The sequence below is a fragment of the Pteronotus mesoamericanus genome, unplaced genomic scaffold, assembly GCF_021234165.1.
Source record: "Pteronotus mesoamericanus isolate MK-2021 breed Mesoamerican mustached bat unplaced genomic scaffold, CSHL_Meso_final contig_169, whole genome shotgun sequence".
Taxonomy (NCBI): Eukaryota; Metazoa; Chordata; class Mammalia; order Chiroptera; family Mormoopidae; genus Pteronotus; species Pteronotus mesoamericanus.
The window spans coordinates 4,996,870-5,018,621 of NW_026555068.1; the positions used below are offsets into that span (position 1 = coordinate 4,996,870).

At 54.9% G+C, this 21,752-nt stretch overlaps 2 protein-coding genes across 7 annotated transcripts in view; both read left to right on the forward strand.

The window, feature by feature from the left end:
• Nucleotides 1-3,692, forward strand: part of ANK1 (ankyrin 1) — a 193,438-nt gene extending 189,746 nt beyond the window's left edge. For all 6 annotated transcript variants that reach the window (XM_054565964.1, XM_054565965.1, XM_054565968.1 and 3 more), the window contains one exon: nucleotides 2,604-3,692. The gene's annotated coding sequence lies outside the window, so the exon portion shown is untranslated. The remainder of the gene's footprint in view (nucleotides 1-2,603) is intronic.
• A 4,017-nt stretch (nucleotides 3,693-7,709) lies between these two features.
• On the forward strand, nucleotides 7,710-11,842 carry NKX6-3 (NK6 homeobox 3). The gene is made up of 3 exons (XM_054565975.1): nucleotides 7,710-8,091; nucleotides 9,910-10,079; nucleotides 11,603-11,842. Exons 1-3 carry the CDS (start codon nucleotides 7,710-7,712, stop codon nucleotides 11,840-11,842), a joined length of 792 nt encoding a protein of 263 aa, XP_054421950.1.
• Nucleotides 11,843-21,752: the final 9,910 nt, after the last annotated feature.

Here is a 21,752-nt window from a genome sequence, read left to right on the forward strand (position 1 = left end):
CTGCCTCAGCTCCTCAAGTGATTTCTATGCATACGGAAAAGTGAGTTTTGATGGCTGATTGTGGTTTTCTCTTACAAACCTCCTAGAGGTGATGTGGTACAGTCGTAGACTTTATATTTAAAAGGAGAGCTGAAAGGAATGATGGTTATAGTTTGTTCAGAGATACGGAACACCCCCACAAAGGGCAGAACGCCCCCGCCCCTGGTGAGGACTGAGTAGCCCCCAACCGCCCCTTCTGATGTCCCCACAATCACTCCTACCTTGGGAAGAATTTGGCATCTATGGCCTGGCAGGTGTGAGAAGCGTGCTTCCTGGTAGTTTTTAAGAAGCTAAATGCTTGCTCTTTGGTCAAGGCCTGATTGTCTGAGGTAGACCGTAACAGCTGGTGAGTTCTGCTTTGGGCCAAGTATTTAGGTCCAAGAGTAAGGGTGTCCGTGCTGTTATGAGAGACAGCACGGAGCAGGGCGGCTGGAAGGCTACGAGCAGGGGCCGGAACAGGGCTCTGGTCGTTGGCGGTCCTCTGCAGCTACGTGGCTCCGCCTTCTGGAGACTCTCCGGAAGCTGCAGCATGGAAAGGCTTCTGGGTTTTTTATTTTGTTTTGTTTTCCTTTTTAAGAGACACTTCCCATTCAGACATGGTGGTTGTCAGTCTTGTGTTACCTCTAACCACAGAATATTTTATTAAGGTTAAAGCTTAACAATCTCAATGGGAAGGGGTAGGGAGGTGAGGGGTTGTGTTTTATTTGGCTGTTTTAAGTTACAGTCCAGCCTCACTCCCAGACATTGCAGGTATATTGGAGTCCGGTGCTGGGGAAAGAGGAAAGAGCCGCAGACACTGGGCAGAGGGTGGGAACAGGTGGGAAGGCACAGAGGGGGAGCAGAGGAAAAGGACCTGCCCAGTGCAGCCACGAAGTGCAGTAGGGCCATTTTCCAAGCTCTCTGTAGGGTGAGACCTTTCTCCAGGGCCACCCAGGCGAAGCGGTGCAGGACTGAGGAAGGAAACCGGAGGCAGCCAGGAGGCCGGCATTCTGGCCCTGCCCCTGCTGCTCCCTGGGCGCGCCCACTGGACCTGTCTCTGCTCCTCTTGCGCGCCCAGTTGACCCAAAGAGGAAATGAGCAGTTACCACAGGATTCTCTCTTAGCCTTGAACTTTCTCATCTGCTCCCTGCCTGGGCAGAAGAGTGGGTGAGAGATCGTAGTCCGTCTTCCCCAGGCTCAAGATTTTATCTGAGGTATGCTTCGCACTGGGGTGGGCAGGGCGGGGACCGCTGGGAAGAGCAAGGCTGCTACCACCGGGGAAGAATGCAGACACGAGAAGGGAAAGGCAGGCGAGGACAGTAGCATTTCCAGAGAGCCCATTTATAGTCACATTCATGTACCACGCTCTGTCCAAAGCACTTTATATATCTTTAGCTCTTTTATTTTTTTTAAATATCTATTGATTTACTTATTAGAGAGAGGGGAAGGGAAGGAGAAAGAGAGGGAGAGAAACATCGATGTGAGAGAGACATATTGATTGGTTGCCTCTCACACCCGCCCCCAACTGGGATCAAACCCACAACGTAGGCATGTGCCCTGACCAGGGATTGAACCTGTGACTTTTTTGCACTTTTTGCTTTGTGGGACGACGCCCAACCACACCAGTTGGGGCTCATTAGCTCTTTTAAACATCACAACAATCTAATGAGGTGCATCCTTCTTATTGCCTTCCTTTTATAGCAGAGGAAACTAAGTCACAGAGAGTAATTTGACTAAGGTTACACAGAGGAAATTGGCAGAGACAGGATATGAACTTGGGCAATCTGGCTTCAGAATTCTCGCTCTTAACCACAGTATATGACTGCCGTGTATAAAAGGCAGTGGCAGGAGGGAAGAGTTTCCAGAGCGGTGAGGAGAGAAACAAGAGTAAGCCGGAGTTAGGGAGGCTTTGTGGAGGAGAGGTCTTGAGGGTGGGGGCAGGACGTCAGCAGAGAGGAGGACACAAGGCGTCAGAGCCAGGAGAGCCCCGAACGAAGGCAGGGAGCTAAAGGCACCTGACCAAAAGACCCTTTGGACCAGGGCTGAAGAGGCACTGTCACCCCTTGAGGCCGCGAGCTCCTGAGGCCGTGGTCTTGTCTGCTCCATCTCTGGCACCCTGGGCCGGCACACAGCAGACCGCAGCGTAGCTTCGCCTCTCTCTTGGCACAAGCCCTGGGTCGCAATCATGGCCTCTTTTGTGGGTACAAGATCTACTCTGGGAGATTTCTCCCCAGGCGACTTCATAGGCATGGGTGAGGCGTGCACCTCCTCCGTGAGGCACAGAGCACCCACACAGGAGGGTTTCCTGGGGGTTCACTCACCTGGCCAGGACCTAGTAAAGGCCAGGTCAGTCACCTCGGAGAGGCAGCCTCTGGGCTGGGAAGCAGGGGAAGGACGGCTGGTATCTCAGGAAGGTCAGGGGCTCCGAGCTCAACACCTTTCTGCTCATCACCTTGCTTGCGGAGCCTGCTTTTCCTGAATCAGACCCTCCCTGAGCAACCAGCACAAAACTCAGAATTTAGGGTTTTTGCTGGGAATTGCACCTATAAATTCTAAGTGTCTCCTTCTCTCTTTGTGTCCCTCAGGATCACACCTCGACACCCAACCCTTGAACTCCACACACTCCGCCATGCACACGGGAGGAGAGCTGGACAGGAGGGCCGCACAGTGGCGCACACGTTCCTCTAGGCTAACGGCCTGATCTCCGTAAGGGACTTCCTTTAGTCTCATAATCGCATGAACGACTGACTGTAGACGCATGACCTACAGTCCTCAATCCTGCCTCTAGCGACAACTGACAACGGATCTCTGTCTCTGTCGGGAATCAGGACAAAAGCAGCAAGAAGGGGGGAGAGAGAGAGAGAGGGATAGAAAGCACGCGCAAGAGAGCGCATGACGACAGAAGTGAACAAGGGCTCTTTGTGGCTGGGGAGGATGTATTTTTTTAAATCCTTTTAATTTTGACTTGTTACAGGGTACTTATTTTTTCAACCTCATCTGTAAGAAATCCATGTGGGCTTCCTGGAAAGAAAAAAAAAAGAGAACTAGGCATGAAATCAGTTCAGCACCTTAATCCTTGTCCTCATCTGCCAGCCTTCCCTACCCACACACACCTCCATTCCATTGGTGACAGTCTCCTCCCCATCCCCAGCGGACTGCTCCCCCAGAACGCTCTTCATGACATTGAGGACACACACACACACACACACACACACACACACACAGAGGCACCTCTCCCCTCTACTGAGTATACACACAGATTTTACTGTGATGTCCGAAGCTGTATAGAATCTCCTGTGGATAAACTGGATTTTTTTTTTTTTATGTTGTCTCTCTCTCTCTCTCTCTCTGCCAGTTTCAGTATTAATCATCTTCCAATGGAAAAAATCATTACCTTTAGAGTGCATTCGGGGTCCCTTGTGTTAGGGACTTAAGAATCTGAAGTGAGGACCCCAGGCTTAGCTGTAGGGCTCAAAGGGAGCCAGCGCCCCATCTGAAAGGGTCTTCTCTCTCAGTTGGTGGCTGTCCCAGGATTGCACCAGCATGTTCAATAGAGAAGAGGTTTTTCTATATCTTCAAGCACTTATATCATAGTCTGTGTTCAAAGTGTAAACTGTACAGTAATCAGCCTTGTGTATATGAAAAATAATAAATACTATGCAAACCAATAGAAACACTTTAGCAGTATGTGCAAAGCACTAACAGCTCAGCTCCTGAGGACTTCTCCAAGCTGCGGGAGAAGGAGCTACAGCCTGTCTTTCAGTGAAAGAGGAAGGGAGTAGGGCTGGTGAATGTATCTGCGGGTTCTCAGAAGTCAGCCACAACCCCCAAGGTCTCCCAGAGCGAACTTGGTGCTCTAAGTCCAGGCAGCCCGCAGGATGGGGGGCCTAGGCTGGGCAGCCTCAGGGCCCCCACTCTGACCAAGCCCCTCCGCCCCACCCGGAGAGACGGGGGAGGGGCCCACTCCTGACAAGCCCCGGGGAGGGAGAGCCGGAGGAAGCGAGTGCAGCAGACCACCAGGAGGCCCGAGGCTGGGAAGGAGAGCCCTCTAGGCCAGGCCCCGGGTCAGAGCAGGAAGGAAACCGACAGCTGGCAGTTCCTCGCCTCGGTGCCACCAGGGAAGAGCCTTAAAGTTACACTAGAGCCTCCGGCAGAGGGAGGCCCGAATCAGCACAATCCGGCCCCGCCCTGCGCGGCGGGCGCCCTCCAGGGCCAGAGAGAGACTGGCAGGCTCTGCTGGCTGTCCCAGAGCCGCAGTTCGTGGGTGTCCAGTCACCTTCCTCCCTGCCACTCTTCTGACGTGTCCTCAGAACACATTCACACCTTCCAAGTAGCACAGAAGCTCCCTCAGTGTCATAGCGCCCACGGCCCTGGTGCCTGTCGCCGGCTGCACAGGTCCCGACGGAGCGGGGCATGGGGACGGCCCAGCCGAGAGGGCAGCCTGGGCGCCGCGGAGCCCCCGCCGGCCGGGCCTAGGCGCTCCTGTTGGTCCGGGCAGTTTCGCTTTTGCTTTCAGAGGGGCCAGCACGGGAGGCAAAGGCCGACTTGGTGGCCTCAGGCCCCCAGGGCTGTGCCGAGCAAGCGCGGCCCCGGCCCTCCCGGCGGGGCAGGAGCGCAGAGCTGCTCCGCTGCCGGCGGTGAGGCTCGGCGGGAGCGCGCGCCCGCCCCCGGGCACCCCCGGCGAGGCCGCTTGGCCCCAGGAAGACAGGCGCAGGGCCCGCCTCCCGCCCGGATCCTGTACCTTCCTGTCCCAGGCCGCCGCTGCAGCCGCCCCCAGTAGCCCCTCGCAGAGCCCCGCGCGACCCGCGGCCCCGGCCTATGCTTTGGCACCTTCCGCTCCGTACGGCATGGCTGCTTGGCCCCCGCGGCCCGGGCCCTCGGCGGCATGGCTGCCCGCTGCGGTTGCTAGTAGGAGCTGTTAGGGGAGGAGTTTGGGGTCTCCACACGATGCCTAGAGAATGCTGCAGTCTGCACATTAGACGCTTTTTAGAAGTTTTGGAATTACCTTGATTTTTCTAATTGTTATGAAAATAAATCTTTTCTTGACTCTCTCCCACATGCTCTGTAATCGGGAGAGAATTCCCCTTGCCCACTCTGATGTATAGACCATTCTCCCTACACCAGCTGAACAAATGTCAAAATTAATAAAGAAATTGACTCATGGCACAGGGCTCTTATCTGTCCTTTTTGGCTCGTCCTTTGGGAGTTTGAGGTGCTGAGGCGGGAGTGAAGCCTGGGGGCGGGACCCGTCAGAAGGGTGCTCTGCAGCCAGGGAGACAACCACCTCCGGAAACCTGGACAGTCCCCCGCCCCCAGTCAGGACCACCCACGCTGGGAGAAGGTCCCCCACCCCTGAGGCGGTAGAGCTGATTCCCGCCCCACCTAATGATTACCACGAGATGGGGGCAAGTCCAAGGCGGAGGAGGACACCCCAAACCACCAGGGTCACGGCCAAGGCCACAGCTGGTATATGCTCACGGGGACCCCCTAGTGCTCCCTGTGAAGGTGGCTGGCCTTGGCACTCAATGCCATTCAAAGTTGAAGAACTTTCGAGAAAATCACCCTGTTCCTAGCAATTAGTTCCTAACACTGCGTGCAGGGCTGGCCATCAAGCTGTCCTCCGTTTCCTCATCTGTCAAAGGGGGGAGGGTGGATTAAGTACTTGTTAAAAGGTCTCCAGTGTGTCATCCCGGCATCCCAAAACGTGAATGCCCTTGTCAAGCATGGCTTTAAATGAGAACCTAACCATTTGCTGCAGCTTTTCTTCCTCATACATTCCCATCATTGCTGGGTGACAAAGTCACATTTGCAGGGTCCCAGGAATACCCCCAGGCCTCACTCTGAAGCTTCTCTCTCAGTTTCAGAAAAGCCCCCGGACCAAGGGGCCAGCCAGGGCTCTGCAGCCGCGTGGCCCGTAGGGCTTCCAAAAGCGCGGGTTCAGAAACACAGCTGCCTGGATGGGGCTGCGGGACAACTCCAGGATTCAGAATTCAGTTTCCCAAAATAGCAGCATGGTAGCACAGCCAGCTCAGATGGATGAGAACCTTTTTACTTGTGTTTAACCCAAACTTCTAGCAAAACAGTGTCCACACACAGGCTTTGTGAGGTCTTTCTTGCATTAAACTACATTTACGCTACAGAGAGCGTGGCTCAGCGAGCCCAGGAGCCCACAGCCTGCTCAAGAAGGGTGTTGGGCGGCCCGGTAGAGGAGGGACAGGAGTCCACACGCCTGGCAGTCACTACCTTTCCTGCCATTTTGCCAGTTCAGGCCAGTGGCATGCTGATTACCGTTAAAAAGACAAAACACAAAAACTTCAAGAATGGATGCTGCCCCATGCAGAAATAGCCCAAGTTATTTACCGCTATTTCACTGTGTGTCAAATGAAAGCTCCCAGAAAAGCCATGTATATTGTAAAAATTCAGGAGGGAAAAAAAAAAAGGCATATGGGTGCTCTGCGATTCAATCTAGTTTCATCCATCAAAAATCCACAGAGTGCCAACCAAGCGCTCAGCACAGGGAACCACTGCTGAATCAACAGCCATCTCTGCCATCAAAGATTTGCAACCCAGGTGCAAGCGAGACAGGATATGGCAATTACCCCGGCAAAGGCACAAATGTTTCCTTGGTGGAGAGCACGGGAAGACCGAGGGGGTCAGGGCAGGTGGCCCAGAGGCAGAGGCAGGAAGAGCGCATACCCAGTGTGCCCAGAGCTGCCCCAGTCTGCCTGGTAGGCTCCCAACCCCAGGCTCTCCGGCCAGTCACAGGGATTTGCAATCCCCCTCCCCAAAGCCCAGCCTCCCAACTTACCCATCCCGGCATGGAGGAGGGAGGTGGGCATCCACGCTCAGATCGCACACTGCCACGGAGGCTTGGGCATCTGCACGCCTGAGTGACTGAGCACCTTGGGACAGCGACCCCTGAGCGGGGCCTCCTCGCCTTCAGGGGAGCAGCTGCAAGAACTGTGACTGACTGCCAGCAGCTGCCTCAGGAGCCTCCAGGACCCCTCACCCACCCACCTTTTCCTTAGATGCTGTAGCAGGGGGACCACAAGCAGGTGGACCCTCTGAGAATGAACAGAGCTTCCAGAGAGTGCACGCGCGCACGCGTGTTCTCTCTCTCTCTCTCTCTCTCTCTCTGTCACACACACACACACACACACACACACACACACACACACACCCTGGCTGATTTTACAGTCAATCTTTCAAAGTGCAATTTGTCTAGGAAAAGCCAATGTGAGGCCCATGTGGATTTCAACCAATGGCGAGGCAGCTGGTGGAGCTCAGCCAGTCTCTGGTCTGTATTCTAATGGGCCATATCTTTATCAGGGAAATGTTGCTTCTCTGAACTTAAAACTTCTTATGAAGGGTCCCCAGACTCAGAGGCAGAGGAGGGGTCTGAGCTGAGGTGTGGGGGACGACCGCCTTTCTCCAGGCCCGGCAGGGAGAGAGGGAAGGGGCACGGGCGAGGCCTTTCACCTGCCCCGGAGCACCTGACTTCCGAGCAGCTGACGTGGGTGCCACTTCCTAGGCAGGGGCTGGGTCGATGCCTTAGGTGGGAGGGCGGTCTGGGGCTCGGGTGCTTTTCACCCTCCGAACCTGCCATGGGATTCTGGACCCGAGCACAGGGTCTCAGGATTTAGGGGCCTGCATTTGGGCTTCCTGCCTTCCCTCACCCTGACCCGAGGAACATGGAGTCCAACCTGCAAGGGACGTTTCTGCTGAACAACACGCCGCTGGCTCAGTTCTCAGAGATGAAGGCCCCCGTGTGCCAGTACTCCGTGCAGAACTCCTTCTACAAGCTCAGCCCCCCGGGGCTGGGCCCCCAGCTGGCTGCCGGGACCCCCCACGGCATCACAGACATCCTGAGCAGGCCCGTGGCCACGCCGAACAGCAGCCTGCTCTCCAGCTACCCCCACGTGGCAGGCTTTGGTGGACTGGGTTCCCAGGGGGTCTACTATGGCCCCCAGGTGGGGAATTTTTCCAAGGCTGGGAATGAGTACCCCACCCGGACCCGGAACTGCTGGGCAGACACGGGCCAGGACTGGCGAGGCGGGCGGCAGTGCAGCAACAGTGAGTACAGGGAACCTCCGGATCGGGGAGGAGGAGGTGCCATAAGGGGACAAGTCACAGCGGGGCCCACACCCGCCGCCCACCTCTCCTCAGCCTCCATCGGACAGCTGGAAGCTCAGGCGCCTGGGCCCATCTCTTGGCTGGGTTCAGAGCAGGTTCCACCCCTCCACACACCACCCCATCTTGCTTAGACAGGGCATCTTCCCCCCACTTTCCACCCCTCACCAGCTGCCACCTCAGCTGCCCCTGAGGAGACCTGGGAGTCTCTTAAGTCTGGGGAAGACCACATAGCCCACACCCACCTGGTGTAGGGTCCAGCTGGCAGCTCACCTTACTTCTCCCCTCGGAAACCACGTCTTCACCCAAAGCGGGCAAATGCTGTCCCCAGTGAGGAGCAGCTGCCACAGCATCACCTTCCTGGGGAGCCCACTCATGCCCTGGACCACTGAGGGACCCCGAATGTACACTGACTCCATTGCAGCCCCGCCTGCCATCGAGGGGGCTTGCTTCCTACCGCCCTCCTTAAGGTTGCATCAGTAGTAGCAGCGACAACTGCTTAGTCCCCAGGAGCAGCTACCTGGCTGTAGCTGTGGCGGGGGCTCTCTTCACGCTACAGAGAACTGGCCCAGGATGCTAGTTCTCAGGGGTTGGAGGAGGGGCAGGACACGCACAAACAGGTGAGGCTGACCTGGGAAGCAGCTGCGAGAGGGACGGCAGCTGCGGGAGCCATCCCTGTGCCACGAAGGGGCAGGGGAGCCTCCGCTCCTGTCTAAACACGGGGCTGCCAGCTGCGGTGGGGCCTCCCTCTGCCGCACAGCTCCCGGGGGTCGCACGCCTGTCCCCCCTCACTCCACCTGAAACACAGCGAGTTCCCTGGGGATGGAGACCCCATCTCTTGGGACTTATTTTATAACCTGGTTTGAGGGGTGCTTTGGGCCTCAAGCAGTCTCTTCCCCTCGCCTCTCTCTCCTCCATCCCCCCCACCAACACCAAACACACACCTTCTCCACACTCCTGCTCGTCAATCCTGGTGCCCATTCACACACAGGAAGATGTCTAAGAAAGTCAGCAAAGGAAGAGAGGACTGAAGGTGATGGTCTCTTGGGAGGTCTCTTCCCCTTTCTGTGCCTCAGTGTCCTCATCTGTAACACACGGAGGCAGGGCACGGGCCATCAGGATGCTGTGAGCGGGGCATTCTGCGTCCCTTGATCCCCGCCGCCCTCCAGCCCAGCCCCTTCCTAACGAGCCGCTGTGGCTGGGCAGAGCGTCAGGTCCTAAGCCTCTGTGTCTGTACTCTGCAGGGTGGATGACTCCCAGGCCTGGTGAAAAAGGAAAACAGTAGCTTGGGGCTTTAGGCTCTGGTTTCTGGAGACCTGGAAAATGGGATCCTAAGAACAAAGAATTCAGGAGCGGGAGAATTCCCAGGCCCCTTGGACCCTGATTGTTGGTGGAAGGTGCCTAATCCATTTCTTTGGGTCCCTGTGTCCAAGAGGAAAGTCCTCTTGCCCCTGGGGGAAGGCAGCATCGCTGAGTAAGAACATCAGTCAGAGAGGCATGTGTCCCAGGCGGGTCCTCAGCTCCCTCTGTAAGTAGCTGTAACTTGGGGCAGGTGCCTTCTCAGCAGGTGTCTGCCCACCCACATGGAGGTCAAAGTCACTATGGTCAGACTGTCAGGGACGCTGCTCGTGTGAGAGGTGTCATGACCCGCCCACCCCAAATGCAGGGCTTCTCCGCAGGAGGGGGTGCGCCCTAGGGGAGAGGCAGGGCCGGGCTGGCGCCCACTCACCAGCTCACTGTGCTCGTCCTTCCTCCCGCCAGCCCCGGACCCCCTGAGCGACAGCATCCACAAGAAAAAGCACACTCGGCCCACCTTCACGGGACACCAGATCTTTGCCCTGGAGAAGACCTTTGAGCAGACCAAGTACTTAGCTGGCCCTGAGAGGGCAAGGCTGGCGTACTCACTGGGGATGACCGAGTCGCAGGTCAAGGTGAGTGTGTGCTGGAGGTGTCTGCCCAGCAGTGAGGAGCCGGAAGGACAGGATGCACCCCCGCCCCGCCCTGCCCCCGGTGGGAGAGGGGTGGCCTTGCGCTCCCAGCAGCTCCTGCTGTTTGGGCGCTGCCTGTCTGCCCAGCCCTAGACTGTGGTAGTTTCCTGCACCAAAAAGTGACTGTCGAGAATAAGCCCGAGTTTGAGGGCCTTATTTGTAGAACCTGATTTAACCCTCACAGCAACCTTAAGATGGGATTCACGAATGAAAGAACAGCCTCTCGCTCCTGGCCACCTGGCTGGTACCTGCACAGGTGGGAATCCAACCCCGATCTGTGGGCCTCCAGCCTCTTGCACCCCGCCCCCCCGCCCCCTTGCATGGTCTGGGCCAGAAATTTCAAGCGCTGATGATGGCAGCCTCTGACTCAGATCAGGAGGCAGCCTCTGGGCCCGATTAGGACCGGGTTCCGGCTTCTTCTATCAGCTGGCAGAGGGAGCTGGCCTTGGTTTATCAAACTTTAAAGTGAAGATAATGCCTGCTCCTTCTCCAAGGAAGTTTGGATGGGATACCAGAGGCAGGAGGCCTTCGAGACTCCCGCTGCCGCACACCACAGAGCCTGAGATCAGTAACCGGGCTTCTGCCTCCTCAGGCTCCTGGGGACAACTTGGGCAACTCTGATGCTCGATCTCTCCTGAGGGACTTCGGGTGCAGGGGCACCAAGGAAGAAAGCTTTGAGCTATGCTGGAACTGCCCGGCTCTGTGACATGGTGACAGGTTTCAGAGGAAAGGGCAGTGCAGGGGAAGGTTGGGACTCAGGCCTGGGCTCTGCTCAGGGCCCCAGCTCTCCAGCCACTGAGGTCTGCCGCTGCCGAACCTAAATGGACCGAAACGATGTGGCATGTTTTTCTGCTTTAGGCACTTTTCTGTGCTCTTCAACTACCTCAAACATTGAAAATATATTATTTTTATAATTAATGGGACAGTTTTTAGTGAAGTTCAGTGAGGGACTGTGGTAAAAGTAGGCGAATCTTGAGCTCCTGCTGCCGCTCCCTTCCCTCCCCCCCCCGCCCCAGCCCCCGCCCCCGCCGCCCCCCCCCCGCCCCCCCCTCTGGGGGGCCATCCCAGCATCTTCCACCCAAGTGCCCAGATGGCAGCGTAGAAAGAAGGTGAACTCCGAGGGGCAGGGCACATGCCACTTCAGTGTTTAAACTTCTCTCCTGCATGTGGTATAAATAAATACAGAGACAGTTGGTGATGGTGTTCTGTGGGGTAAAGACTGTAGGCACAGGTACGAGTTTTGGCCAGCCCGCCTCCAAAAGGACTGCTGCACTCACAATATTAATTTTTTATTGTCCCCTCCCCTAAAAGGTCGTGCGAATATTACAGCTCACTCTATTAGTAAGCCGCCTATTTATTATAAAAATAAGGATTGAGTGTACTTGCCACCGAGGGGAGTCACCCTCCTCAAAAGGGGCCCTGTGTGTGCTGGGTGTGCATGATCCTCAGAGTCCTCGTCGTTCCAGGTGTGGTTCCAGAACCGAAGGACCAAGTGGCGGAAGAAGAGCGCCCTGGAGCCCTCGTCCTCCACGCCCCGGGCCCCTGGCGGCGCGGGCGCGGGCGCGGACCGCGCGGCCTCGGAGAACGAGGACGACGAGTACAACAAGCCGCTGGACCCCGACTCGGACGACGAGAAGATCCGGCTGCTGCTCCGCAAGCACCGCGCCGCCTTCTCGGTGCTCAGTCTGGGCGCGCACAGCGTCTGACGCCCGGCGCGCCGCTCCGCCGACCGGCCCGCCGTCCGCATCCCGGGAGGCAGACTGCAGCCCCGCCCCTCCCCGCTGCTAGGGGGACTGGGGCACAGCGCTCACCTGGGGGCTGCGGAGGAGGGAGGGGGAGGGCACTGGGACGAGGAGGAGGAGGAGGAGGAGGAGGAGGAGGAGGAGACAGAAGTGGTGGTGAAGGCCAGCCTGGCTAAGGGAGGAGGGAACAAAGAGGGAGCCACAAACTGGTCCCCAGACCTGGCACCCTCTCTGCCATCTTGCATCTCCGGGGGCTGGGGCCTTGCCCTGACAGCTCGCAGATTGCGAAGTGCACAGGCAGATGAAAATGACCAGGCTCTGCAGCCAGGAAACTGCCTGTGGGGTCCCAGCCATGCCACTGTGGTCCAGCCACGGGGGCTTCCCCCAGGGAGGCAGCTGCCCTGGGCAAGGGGCTCCCTTCTGCTCCGGGAGCTGGGAAGCCAGGGCCCGGGGCCCAGGGAGGGATGCTGGCTGACCGCGGGAGAAAACGGTGGCCTGTCCAGACCTGGGCAGGGGAAGGATCCCACTGGAAGGGCCAGGCTGGAGAAAAGCCACCCCAGGGAGGGGAAGTGGGTCCCAGCCAAGAAGAAACGCCCCTGACACCCAAACTCAAGGATCACTCCCCTGAGGGTACAGTCCCCCGGCCTCCTTTCTCCTTTTCACTCCGGGTGGGGATTCCCCGAGACAAGGAGCGACCGCAAGCCGCCGGCAGCTGGAGAAGACGAGGTTGTAGGCAGAGGCAGAGAAAAGATGAGAGAATCCTAGCAGCCATGCTGCGCCCCAGAGCCACCCACCCGAGCTTTCTTGGGTGCTGAGGCGAGGACCACCCGGAGAGAGGGGCGGACAGCAGGGCTGGAAGGAACCTCAGAGTTCCCTGCTCCGCCAACACCAGTGCCCGCCGGAAGGGAGAGGCCTCTGCAGGGAGGAGCCGCACCCGGGCTGGCACGGGACCCCAGCCCTTCATTTCCTTGGGCCCCTGCCGGCCCGGAGCTGATGCTGGGCGGGGCACTGGTCAGTAGGGCGGTGTCTGCCATCCCAGGTGACCCGGAGCTACTGGCAGGTGGGAGGGCTGGGGGAGGCGGGGGAGGCTGACCAGATAAATGCAGCCCAAAAGGGACCGAGCGTTTGCCCATCTTTACTGGCTTTTAAAAAATAAAGTGGAAAAATAAAAGTCCCCGAAACCTCCTCATGGCTCCCGTGCTTCTGTGGAACCGGCTACGCTGTCGCTGGCGTGCCCACTGGGAGGGGCCTCCCTGGGGCCGGGCCTCTGCTCCCAGGGGATCTCATGCCTGGGAGTCCCCGAAGCATCGCCTGGCATCGGTCAGCTGAAATCTCCTCGGTAGGCGCCAGGCACTGTGGTGGGTGCTGAGAAAACTGAGAAGAGTTACTGGGGTCCCTGACCTCCAGGAAAGGATAGCCTAGTGGGGAAAATTATCTGTTTGGGGAACTAGATACCACATGGGAAAGAGAATGAGGGAAGAGATAAAAACGCTAACATTACCTGAACACCTACTAATCGCTCCCATGGTGAAGGCTTGATTAGCCCAGTTGACCCCACAAGGAACTAGGAAGGCAGTGTTATCCTCGCTGCATAGATGAGAAAATGGAGGCTCAGAAAGAAGCTGAACCAAGTCACAGAAAATGGACGACGCCACCTGAGGGCTGGGTCCAAGGCCCTCACATCTATCTGCCCTGCCGCAAGGGGCGGCCCCTCGGACCCTTCTCTGTACAACGAAAGGCTAGACTGAGATACGCTTGCAGGACCCTTCCACCTTTAATGATCTTTGCAAACAGCAGTAAGGCTGAAGTAGTGGCCAGCATTCTGCCCTCTTTGCTGTCCCATCTAGTCCTTCGGCCTGTCCCTTGGCCCCCGGGGCAGGAGAATCTGGTCACTGAGCCAGCATGAAGGTGGGAGGAAGACCCCAGCTAGGAAACTGAGGCACCGGCCTTTCCTAACAACCTTAGTGGACCCAGAAGCAAGGGTGATGTGACAGTAAAATATAGACTGCTTTGAAGCCCGCCCCTCAATTCACGATGATGCCCACATGTCGCCTCTCTCCACGTAAAGTGGGAAGGAAATAAGAAGGCCGCTTCTAAGAACCGAGCACCAACCCTGTTGCTCCTGCTCACAAGCCGCAGTGATGAGCCCTCGGCTGACAGGGGTGTCCTGCGAGGGACTCTGCAGCCGCACTGCAGCCGACAGGACAGCAGCCTGGGCGGACCCGAGCACAAGCTCAGCACAGCCACTAAGACAAAAAGCCTCCAGGAGCTCGGGGAGCCAGGTGTGTGAAGCCATCAAGCAGGTATGCAGGGAAAAGCCAATCACCAAAAAGCTGTGCTCCTTTGCCTTTGTTGTAAGCATATTGTAGTCCTAACTGCTCTATTATAGCTATCCTTCTTGCCTGTCTGGTTCAAGTCGTTTGGGGTCAGTATTAAATCAAGCCTGGGAAAAGTTTTTTCCTGGGAGACATTTGCTGAGCTAAACAAAACCTCCTCCAATCAAAGTGCTGGAACACCTACCATTGGAGCCTGGGGCCCAAGGACTCCAGCCTTCCCAGCGTCCCCTGGCTCCCACCCTGCCCTGAGCACAGGCGCCAGCCAGGAGGGGCACTGCCTGCCACTGAGCTCGTTATCCTGCCCAGGCCTCGCCAGGAGACTAGATTTGGAGTCCGAAGCAAGAGAAGAGCCCAGGGTGAATGGGCCAGGTTCCTGAGGGCAATTTGGAGCAAGTCTTGCTCTCTTGCAGATGTGCCCATACACGCATATGTGTGCATGTGTGAATATATGTGTGTGCATGTGTGTGTTGCTGCAGAGAAAAGGTTATCTCAACTTCATCCATCATATAGAAATCATAAGCCGTAGACACTTCCCCCCCAAGCCTTGTTTATATCGGATCATAAAAGGGACACCTTGTATATGCTGAGTTAAACAAAACGTTTTAGATATTCATGCTTCTTGCAACTTCTCTCCTCTCACATCACATACTTTTCAGGGATGAGACAAAGGGGAAAGAAATTAAAGCCTGTGCTCCCAATAGCCATCAAGCCCTGCCTGAGACGCAGCCCCGTGGGCTCCAACAGGCAGGTGCACATTCTGCCGCATCCCATAGCCCTCACGTTGGTGGCTTCAGTATTAGAAGAACTCGGGACATGTCCCCAGCAGGACGGGTGTGAAGTTAGGAAATGGCAGTGTCACACCTGGCTCAGAATGCCCATATCCGGTTGTCAGGAATTCGAAAGGACAGGGGCCACTGAAATCCCACTTCTGGCCACCCCTCCCCCATACACGAACCACCCCTGGGGCTGGAGCCCAGACACCAGCTACCCCCTGTCTTGGCCTGCAGGGGGCACAGGGGACATGTCAGTTCGGGCAGGGCTCACACCCTGGCTCCGCCACTCTGTGTCCTTGGGTGGGTTACTTAACCTCTGAGCCTCAGTTGACTGAACTGTTAGGCAGGAATAATGATACCTACTGTGCAGCCTCTCTGTAAGATTAGAACTAATGAGTGTGCCTGGCATGTACAGTGGCTGTTATATTATTCAAAGAGGGCTTTGGAGGCTGACAGACCCGAGTTGGAGTCCCCACTTCGTCACATAGTACCTGGGTCACTGTGACCAAGTTAACTTCTTGAAGCCTAGTTTCCTCCTTTGTAAAATGAGGCCAATGACCAGCTGTGCAAGGCTGAGGAGAATGAACAAAATTGCGTCTAATACTAGAACAGCGTGGGGACCCACACGTGCGTGCACTCACACTCTCCTTCCTCTCAAATTCCTGCCACTGGGAAGTGGCAGAACCTGTTCTAAGCAGGTCTTCTCAACAAGGGGACAAGCCACCTTCTCCTGTAAGTAGTCAGCCCTACAGGTCAATTGCTCTCTGGGAGGTTATGGAAGGACTTGTGTGTGACCGGATTAGTTTACCTACAAAATACCTGAGATCCTGGATTCTTGAGCAAGATGGGGAGGGCTGAACTCGGCTTGCGGCTGTTTCTTCGGGGGCAGAACAATGCTTTTACTGTAACTGCAGCAGGCCTTTAGGCAACGCAAGCCTGGTCCAGGGGGCGATCCCCACCATTTCCCCGACACTTCCACATGCTTGGGCTCTGCTTGGTCCGTCACCTTCCTGGCCACTAAAGACGTTTGCATCTGTACATCCTGCTAAAGCCCTGATGCTCCAACACAAGGACCACAGTGCCAGCGGCAGGGGCCTCACCTGGGAACTTTTTAGAGATGCAGACTCTCAGGCCCCACCTGAGACCCAGAATCAGAAGCTGCATGTTAGCAAGATGCCCAGCATGCGACGCACAGGGCAGTGTGAGAAGATCGCAAGCGGGCATGGGCGCGGGAATGTATCTGGATTAGAGTCTTCTTCCTGGAGCGCAGGGCCTGGCCAGGCCAGGTGCTCAGTAAAAACTTCCCGGGCGGTTTCAGATGGGTGTGAGGAGACTCCTAGCATTTGTGACCACGTGTCACATGGTTAGAACTGGACTGAGGAAAAAAGTCTCTGAAGACAAGACGGTAGCTGCTGCAGGGCACACACACGCTGTTTTCCCAAGTGAGGCTGGAGCTGCCTCGGGGCCAAGACTAGACTCAGAGAAGCCGGGGCCGTGCACAGAGCAGCAGCTGTTGGCAGGAAATGAGCAGCAAGAGGAGCTTCAGAGGCACAGCCCTCGGTGGGCGTTTGGTAATAGGACTGAAAGTCCAGCCTGGCTCAGAGGTCTTTGAGGACAGCACTGTGGCTCACATTCATACGGATGTCTCAGCGCCTTCAGAAATAGTAAACTGTGTCCTTTGCCTTCTGCATAAAATGGTCAGAAGAGTATATTTGAGAAGACTTTTCGCTGGGAAATTATTTTACTTAGAATAAGTCACTGTCTGATGATGCTCAGATAAACAAAATAATACCAAATAAAAAAATCTGCTCTTCTGACTGTTGGATCATGTCATTTCTGTTTGGTCAGAGGTTGGGTTGGGAGTTCATGGAGGAATTTCACACAAACCTGTGGTGGAAAGGATTTCTATCATTCGGGGGACAGAGCCCATGGGAAAGAAGCCAAGGGATTTCCTCTGGCCACTTTGTCCCCAGGGCCCAGAGCTCCAACAGGATCCACCTGGCATCAGGTCAGGATGCCAAAGAGGCATTTGTTTGCTCCCTACAATGCAGGAGGTCCACAGGGCAGGGAAGGCTCTACCTGGCCCCTTCTGGACAGGGACTCCTTCTAAATGCCCTACTCACATCCTTTCGTTTGTCTTCCGAAAGCTATGTGCAATTTAGTAGCCCCACTTTCCAGATGAGGAAGCTGAGGCAGAGAAAGGAGCTGCTGTACCCCAGGCCCAGGGACGGTCGGTAGTGATTCTGCTCAGTTTCATAGTCCTTGCTCTGTCCCCGCACCACACGCTCTTGCCGTGACCAAATCTGCCACTGCTCCTGCTGTTACTTCCCACGAGTGCTCTAGGGGCTTGACTTAGCTCATTTAACTGAATGAAGAAAAGCCACATGAAATAAGCGCCGTTATTATACCCATTTTATAGCTTGGGACACAGAGAAGCTGAGTAACTTGCCTTAGGCCACATAACTTAACCAAGTCCTACGGACTCTGGAGCTTCCACCCTTAATCACCCCGAGGGGAAAGAGAAGAGGCCTGTTTGATGTAAGTGTGGGTTGTAAACTGTTTAAAAAGAAAACTAGGATTGTATGTGTCATAAATTAAACTCCATGTAATCAACGTGGAAGCTCTGCTTTTTGACAGGCACTGTGCTTGCTGCTGGGAGTACAAACACAGAACAGGCTCTGATTCTCACCGTCCAGAAGGAGACAGGCTGACAGGAAAGCAAGGGAACGCGAAGCTGTTGGTGCCGCGAGGGATGTCTTCACCGGGAACAGAGCCCACAGGAGGCAGTGGCTAAGGGTAAGAATTTAATTAGTGGCAATGAACCTTAATAAAAGTGCAACTTGCAATTGATGATCACAACTGATCATCAAAAGCATTACATCCTTTAACGTACAAGAAGGAGCACTACAACAAAGGCATATTTCATCGGTAAGAATCAGTGTGTCGACACCACCTAAAATTTAGACTTTACGGAGTTTGAATGAAGAGCAATGACCAAGCAGCAATACTGTGCTCACTATGACATTATGTCTACATCCTCGGATGTTATTCCATTTCATTCTCAGATAGACTGCCTGTCAGATTGGATCCCCAGTTCGCATAAGAGGAAACTGAAGCTGGGAGTGCGGAGGACACCTATCCAAGGTCAAAGCTCCTTGTCTTCCAACCCTAAGCCCAGGGCTGTGTCCACTCCCAGGTGGATAAAGACCTGAAAGCTGCAGAGGACATGAGAGGACCAGCTGAAGTTCTCTAATCAAAGACATACTGGTCGGGTTTGAAACGTGGCGGCCAACGTGGACCAGCAACAAACTACCAACATGTAGAGCAGCCCCTGGATCTTATCAGGCTCAGCCTGGATGAACGAATTTATGTGAGAATGAGGAAGGACAGAGAGCTTCGAGGTAGATTACATGCTTATAACCAACATTTAAATATGATATTAGGAGATGTAGAAGAAATTGTGACTACTATAGACATTGATGAAGAAACATGGACAGGTATATAAATCAACAAAATGAAATATTACAATGCTTTTTGTCAGGGAGATGGTGTTGTGCTAGTTGCCTTTCCATCAAGATTTGGCTTACACAAGGAATTTACCTTGTATGGAAATAAGGAGACTTTGTATTATTGTGTCTTTAAATGTAGGAGATACTCAAAAGAGAAATCCACATACATTTTGATATTAAGAAATGACCAAGGATTCTTCCATTCCAGAAATGAATTGATTTTCACACAGCTAACAAATTCTTAAGCTAAATAGCATTTTTATGTTTTTTCAACACTTTCAATACATGTGATCAAGATGCTGCCTTCTTTTTTAAGAGCTGACTTGCTCCGTTGATTTTTTTTCAGACAATTTCTGATTTTTTAAAAATTTAAATTTGATGTTTTCTTTTATGGTATGTTTTAAGACACATGATCACTGTGTTGTAGTGCGCGATTATAGCAAACACCATTTTTCTTGGTGCGGTTTCTGCTGCTTTGTAACTGAAGGTCAACATCCCCGGAAGGAGCAGACATGCCACAGCCAGGGATACTCTTTCAGGCCGTTTCCCGAGCCTGCCGCGAGGACAGCAGGAGACGGACAGATTCCCAGGGCCCTTCCCCGATATTCCCATTCAGCCGGGCGGGGTGCAGCCTTGGAACGTGGCCCGCTCACCGTTGCCCCAGGGCACTGGGAATGGACAGATCTGCCAAACGGTGATTTTAGAAGCCCAGCTCAGTTTAAACCCTGGAGTTATTCATAAAGACATTCATTGGGTTCTGTAGTTTTTCCTCCTTCCCCAAGTGACCAAGATTCAAAAAGCCGCAGGAGTGGAACAAAGCTGCTCAAGGGCTAACTCTTCCTCCCAATGAGAGGGGGCACGACGGCGGGACCCTTAAGGTTTCCCACAGCCACTCGGCATCAGCCCCGTGGCTGCGACTCTGTGGAAAGGTCTGACATAATCACATCTCCAAGGGCTCTTGGGACAGATGCTGCTCTAACGAATTTGCTAAATCACTGCCGCTATGTCTTGGAAAAGAAAGCCACGCTGGGCTTGCGGGTCAAGTACACGTAGGGTTTGGCTGGGACCATCACGTGCCAAGGTGCAAACAGCCAGGGCAGAGCGGCCCGTGCCCACGCTACAGGGTAACTGTAACGCACAGTGCGCTGCTCGGTGAATGGCACTTCCACCCTGAGAGCCGTGAGAGTGTGCAGTGTGCAGCTGTGGTTTGGCCTCGCCTGGCACTGATCCTTGCCTTCCTCTGGTGATGCCACCCAGACTTTTCTAAGGAGCAACATCCCTTTTGTCATGTCGGAGGGGTCTAGTGTGGGCAGGCTGACCCCACCCCCAAATCCAGGCGTAGAGGAGTGACACAGTCCTGGGCCGATCAGTGAATGCCATCTCTCCGGTCAGGTGGTAGGTTAGCTCAGGGATGGGCCCAGGCTCAATTCCAGCCAGTGAGCCAAGGACCCAGGTTGTTCTCAGCAGCACGTCTCTCACTCTCTACCCAGAGCCCCTTTGGGCAGCTGCAGCCATCTTGCCACTGCGAGGGGTGCCTGCCCGAGAAGGAGGCCGCTGGGAAGAAAAGTAAATCCGAGGGAGGGCAGGAGAGCAGGACTGAATGGGCATCATTGTTTCAGGTGCAAACTCGGCCAGGCCTGATCTACCCCAGCCTTCTCAGGAGACAATAATACCTTTTTGTCTTGAGACTGATTGAGTTGGGTTTCTATAATTTATAAGAGAAAGGACAGTAATAAAGTAAAAATATATACCTCATATATCTGAGTTAAAAAAAAACAAACCAACAACTAAAACCCTGTTGTTTGCTTATAAGCTGGCCCTGCCAGGGAGCCCACAACTTGGGGACACATGGGGGAGGGGCACTACCCTGAGTTAGAATTCCCCAGCGTTATTTCCCTGGCAACCATGACCTGAGCTCTGGGTCTCCCCCTTCTCTCCCTTCACTCCCCAGCTCTTCACTCTCATCTCAGACGGCCACGTCATAGGGGACCACCCTTAGTGACAGAAAGGGCCTGGGTTGAATGATTCCTCCTATCCCCAGGGTTTATTACATATTTTGCCGTGTATAATGTGCACCCAAGTTTTTGTATGCGTTATACACTGGATTATTATACCCCCTATTATACCCATGTATAATGCACATCCTTATTTTTCCCTCAAATACTTGGGCAAAAAAGTGCGCATTATACACACCAAATACGGTAGCTCCGATTCTGGGTCAAACTCCTGATGTGAGCAGCAGCACCTGGCTGTCCCGGGGAGCGACCGTGCAGTTCCTTGGAGGGTCTGGAACTCAGGCTGCCTTCCAGGAGGAGATCGGCTGGCCTATCCACCTCACCCCAGGGGAGAGGAAAGCCTCAACAGTCCACAGATCTGGGCGAGCCTTGGTCGGAGCGACTCCACCCGGACACCTCTACCAGCTGCCTGCGCTGCTCTGAGAAGAGTCTGCAGTAGGGCTGGCTCCTTCCCGCCATTCGAGCTGTGCTGCGCCTCCAAAGCCAAGGAGCAGAAGCTGCTTGGATCCAATCTTGTTACCACTCACGGTCTAGGAGTTTCCTACCCCAAGGTCTTATTTGGGGCATCCTCACGTGTCCTGATGCTCCTCTGCCAGCTCCCCACCTCAGAAGTCCTGGCCTGTCCCCTCCAATACTATTTGTCACTCTTGAGAGCAATAAACCAAAGACCTGACCCTTTCTGAGGCAACAACAGCCTTGGGTGCAAATGGGGCAAAGACTGATTGCACAGGTAGGAAGGAGCTTCAGGTGACAGGCAGGGGGAGGGGCCGGCGGACCTCCAGACCCTGGTGTGCAGGTCTACTGAGGGGTCCTTGTCAGTAATAACCCTCTGGGATAGGACACAAGTGGCTCACACTCTTTTAAATATTTCTTTCCTCCTGTTTCTCCCATGGGGAAGGCACCTGCACCTGAACAGGGACAATGACGATGCAAGCGGTAGAGGAGGCCGGTCTTCCTGCAAGTAGAACCTTTGCCTGCCTCCCCCTCCGCGCCCCTGCGGCCAGCCCAGAGGGCATGCATTCAAAAGCCCCTCATTAGGCCTCTCTTTGCAGGCAAACAAATATCATTAATCTTGGTAAAGTGAGTGAAAGCACATTCACCTGTCGAGCAAGAGAATTAATGTTGTGTCAATAGGAAAGTAGTGTTTACCTCTGGCCTTTACCTCTCCCCTTGGCTACGGAAAGCCCAGGGCAGACCGGCCCAGATGTACAGGGGTAGTCAGAAGAGGGAAACACCCCCTC

Bases quoted from the DNA above. Each gene is read 5' to 3' on its own strand.
- NKX6-3 (XM_054565975.1), top strand. From the start codon at position 7,710: ATGGAGTCCAACCTGCAAGGGACGTTTCTGCTGAACAACACGCCGCTG. The intron at 8,092-9,909 runs GTGAGTACAGGG...TCCTCCCGCCAG, and splicing joins CGGGCGGCAGTGCAGCAACA to CCCCGGACCCCCTGAGCGAC. The intron at 10,080-11,602 runs GTGAGTGTGTGC...TCGTCGTTCCAG, and splicing joins TGACCGAGTCGCAGGTCAAG to GTGTGGTTCCAGAACCGAAG.